Genomic DNA, 3,626 nt, shown 5'->3' on the forward strand with positions numbered 1-3,626 from the left:
TAAGACAAAAGAGAATCAGATAATAAAGAAACAAAAGAACTAGACAAAAATCAGAGAAAGAAGACTCAGAGGAATCAGACAAAGAAGAATACTGATTCTTCTTCTTCTGATTCCCTCTGAATTTTATTTTTGGATATTAGAGAGAAAGGCGTCTAAAAATAATTTGAAAACAGCATTATTTTCATTCCAGATCGCAATTTTCTCCTCTTAACAGATCATCCCTGAGGTGGTAGTGGCAGCATTATGCTGCTATGATGCTTTTCTGCAGCAATGTATTCAAAATGGTCCAGTCAAAGTTTTTAGATTCAGGTAAGCTGCTTTGAAAAGATGAATGAGAGATTATTTTTATGTCTAGATGTGATAAATTGATATAAACATCTCAAAGGGGCTGAATATAAAAGCACACCGCACTTTTAAGATTCATTATTCCAAATATACATATGTAAATATTCACACTAACTTTCTGTTAGTTTATGACATGAAACCCAAATAAAATGCATGGAGGTTTGACTCTATTCAGATATTAAAAGGAAAAACGCTGCAATGGGAATTCAGGGTAAGAAAATGAAAACACTTCCTTATCAAAGGAAACCGAACAGCTGCACAGTATAATTTCTTCATTTCTGCAGATAAAACTCAGATTTTTATTAACTCAGTCCCGTCAGGTGCTGCGCTGAACCGTTACTGTTTTTAATCTGCAAATTTAACATTCGTCTCCTTTCTTTATGGTTTCAGGAATATTTTTACGGTTTTAAATTCTGAAAAATATTCCTAGAAAACAACCGTCTGGTTTGAGCCGCGGACCAAATACCTCCTCAGTGGGTAAGCAGACATCATCAGTGCTTTAAACTCGGCGTTACCTTCAGGGAGTTGTGGACGGCGGACTCCGGCGGGTAAACGATGAAGTGGCGCAGCGTGAAGCCGAAGCCCTGCGACGTTCGCCGCAGGCGCAGCGTCTTGGGCCCCGGCCAGGAGAACGGCTCCTCGTCGGCCCCGGGCGTAACTGTGGCCGACGTCTCGCTCTGATCCCGCCCATCCTTCTGCTTCGCCTGAAAACACAGAAGTGAAAGGGTTAAAGGTTAATAGAATTGATCTGTGGGCGAAATAAAACATGTTTGTTACACGCTTTGCACAAAATCCTTTCAGAACGAGCATTTCTAGCTTTAAATCCTAATAAGCTGCTGCTGGCAAACTGTAATTGTCCGACTTATTGGTGACAGAAATGTAAACCTGAATAAGTTTGTTGTTTTAAAATAAAAGCAAAATCCTGTTTTGCAGCAGCTCCTCTCTCTCACACAGTGTGACATCGCCTCCACCTCTTCTTCCACTCACAGCAGCAAAACAAGAAAATAAACTTTGAATTATGACTCTTATATTCTATTAAAGTAAAATAGAAATCAAAATGTCAAAACTCTCTAATTATTGCACAATCAAGACGTTATGTAAAGCTGAAGCGTTCCTACGTCACATTAAATGGTTGTTTTCGCCTTTACCTCATTGTTGAGCTCATAAACAACCTGATGAAGGTGTAAAATACACTCTCAACACTTGGATAAGTTCCCTACTTCACGAGTTTCTGTAAAATAAAGCTCCAGAGTTTGTTTTAAAGCTGTGAAATGTTGAGTAAAGCCGGGGGAAACGTCGCCGTCTGACCTGCACTCATATGGCTTCAGTTATTGCTCAATTTTCTGCGTGTTTTCATGATGACAGACTTTATCTTCTGCATTCCCACTGTAGCGGACAAAAGGAGGAAAAAACAGCTAGCCTGAGGCTCGGCTGCAGGTCTCTTGCGTAAGAACTGCCTACATAACAAAACACGTGCAGAAAGTTTGGACCGAGTCGATCCCACACAGCAGCTACAGCTGAGCTGACGTCACGAACACTTCCCTCTTCCACAGAGGAAAATTTAACATGTTTTAAATTAAACGTCCAACATGCAGGCAGGGGGAATAACGCCGCATAAAAACAGGACAGCTGAATTTTTAAAAAGTCTTCAGTAAACTTGGAGAAACTCTTAAAAAGTCAACTGTGATTATTTTCCGTTTGTTGCAGATACGTTGATGTATTTGAGCTTCATCATTTCCATTTGCATGATTGTTTTTGTGTTTCTTTCTTTCTACTAAAAAATGAACGATAAAAGTTTTCAGTTTGGCGATTTGGTCAACTAGCCAAATTTTTGAAGGACGATTTTGCTTACTATCCATTTTATTTGTTGTTTTGTTTATTTATTTTGGATATTTAAAATATCTTCCAGTTCCAGTGTTAAAAGTTAATTGATTTTTGATTCTTTACCAATATATCACCAAAACAACAATATTATTGTTTATCGCAATAATTTCTGGGACAATTTATCATCCAGAAAAGTTTGTTACAATGTTACAATAATAAATTAGATAGGTGATAAATTGTCCCAGAAGTTATTGCGATAAATGATAATATTGTTGTTTTCAGACCATTTTCAAGTAATATAATGATAATGGGATAATAATAAAGCGCAATAAACCTCTAAGATTTTCCACTGGAACTAAATATTCAAACATAAACAAACAAAACAACAGAAACAACGAATAAAATTAATTATAAACAAAAACAAAAATCGTCCTTCAAAATAAAGAAGCAGGTTAAGACCAATGAACCAGACTGAAGACTTTTATTGTCCAGTTTTTAGAGAGAAAGAAAAAGGAAAAATGATAAATCATGCAATTAATTGATTTATTGCTTATTGCAGCTGCTTCATTAAGCTTTAATTTCCAATATTCTCACCAGATTCTGAGAAGCAACAAAAAGCAGAAAAACAAACAAATCCATGTTGGGCTTTTTGTTTCTTCTCCCAACACATCAGCAGGAGATTTTCTGTTACTTTCAGTCTCTAAAAGCGAACATGAGCCCCGTCACATCCATCATCAGCATTGGATGTGCGTTAGCCGCTAATGCTAACTTCGCCGCCACTGTTCTGCATGTCAGGCTGATGAAGAGGAGGGAGGAAGAGGTTCGAACCAGAGGAGCCGAGCCTGAGGAGAGAAACTCCTCTGGTTAAAATTTAAAGAAAGTTTGGATTAAATACATCACTGCAAAAACACTAAATTATTCATTTATCCCCCATTAACTTTTTCACTTTTTACTAGGAGTTTATGCGATAGATGAGAGGAAAGCAGCAATTATATTACCAGTTTTTAGCTCAGATTCAGTAAGTATAAATTTGAGAGTCTTTGTGACTTTGACTGGACCACTCTTCCAGGAGCTCCATCTGTCTTTCCAGTAACTCTGACCAGTTTAGTCCAAGTTTATGAGCTGGAAGAATCTCCTGCAGCAGTCAGTCTCACAACAAATCTGAAGAAACGTCTGGGTAGAAAATGGAAGAAAGACGTGGAGGAAAGGAGGAAAGAAGGAAGGAAGGGAGGAAGGAAGAGAGGAAGGAATGAAGGAAGAAAGGAAGGGAGTGAGGGAGTGAGTGAGTGAGTGAGTGAGTGAGGAAGGAAGGAAGAAAAGAGAGAAAGGAAGGGAGTGAGTGAGTGAGTGAGTGAGTGAGTGAGTGAGTGAGTGAGTGAGTGAGTGAGTGAGTGAGTGAGGGAGGGAGGAAGGAAGGAAGGAAGGAAGGAAGGAAGGAAGGAAGAAAGGAAGGAAGG

The 3,626-nt window shown here is 38.5% G+C and overlaps 1 protein-coding gene across 4 annotated transcripts in view; it reads right to left on the minus strand.

The window, feature by feature from the left end:
- Positions 1–3,626, minus strand: part of arhgap21a (Rho GTPase activating protein 21a) — a 109,605-nt gene that overhangs the window by 53,654 nt on the left and 52,325 nt on the right. For all 4 annotated transcript variants that reach the window (XM_015038213.1, XM_015038206.1, XM_015038198.1 and 1 more), the window contains one exon: positions 861–1,049. In XM_015038213.1, coding sequence (XP_014893699.1) covers positions 861–1,049 — 189 coding nt within the window. The remainder of the gene's footprint in view (positions 1–860; positions 1,050–3,626) is intronic.

This window comes from Poecilia latipinna, unplaced genomic scaffold, assembly GCF_001443285.1.
Source record: "Poecilia latipinna isolate Pla-1442-1.1 unplaced genomic scaffold, P_latipinna-1.0 Scaffold26, whole genome shotgun sequence".
NCBI classification, from domain to species: domain Eukaryota; kingdom Metazoa; phylum Chordata; class Actinopteri; order Cyprinodontiformes; family Poeciliidae; genus Poecilia; species Poecilia latipinna.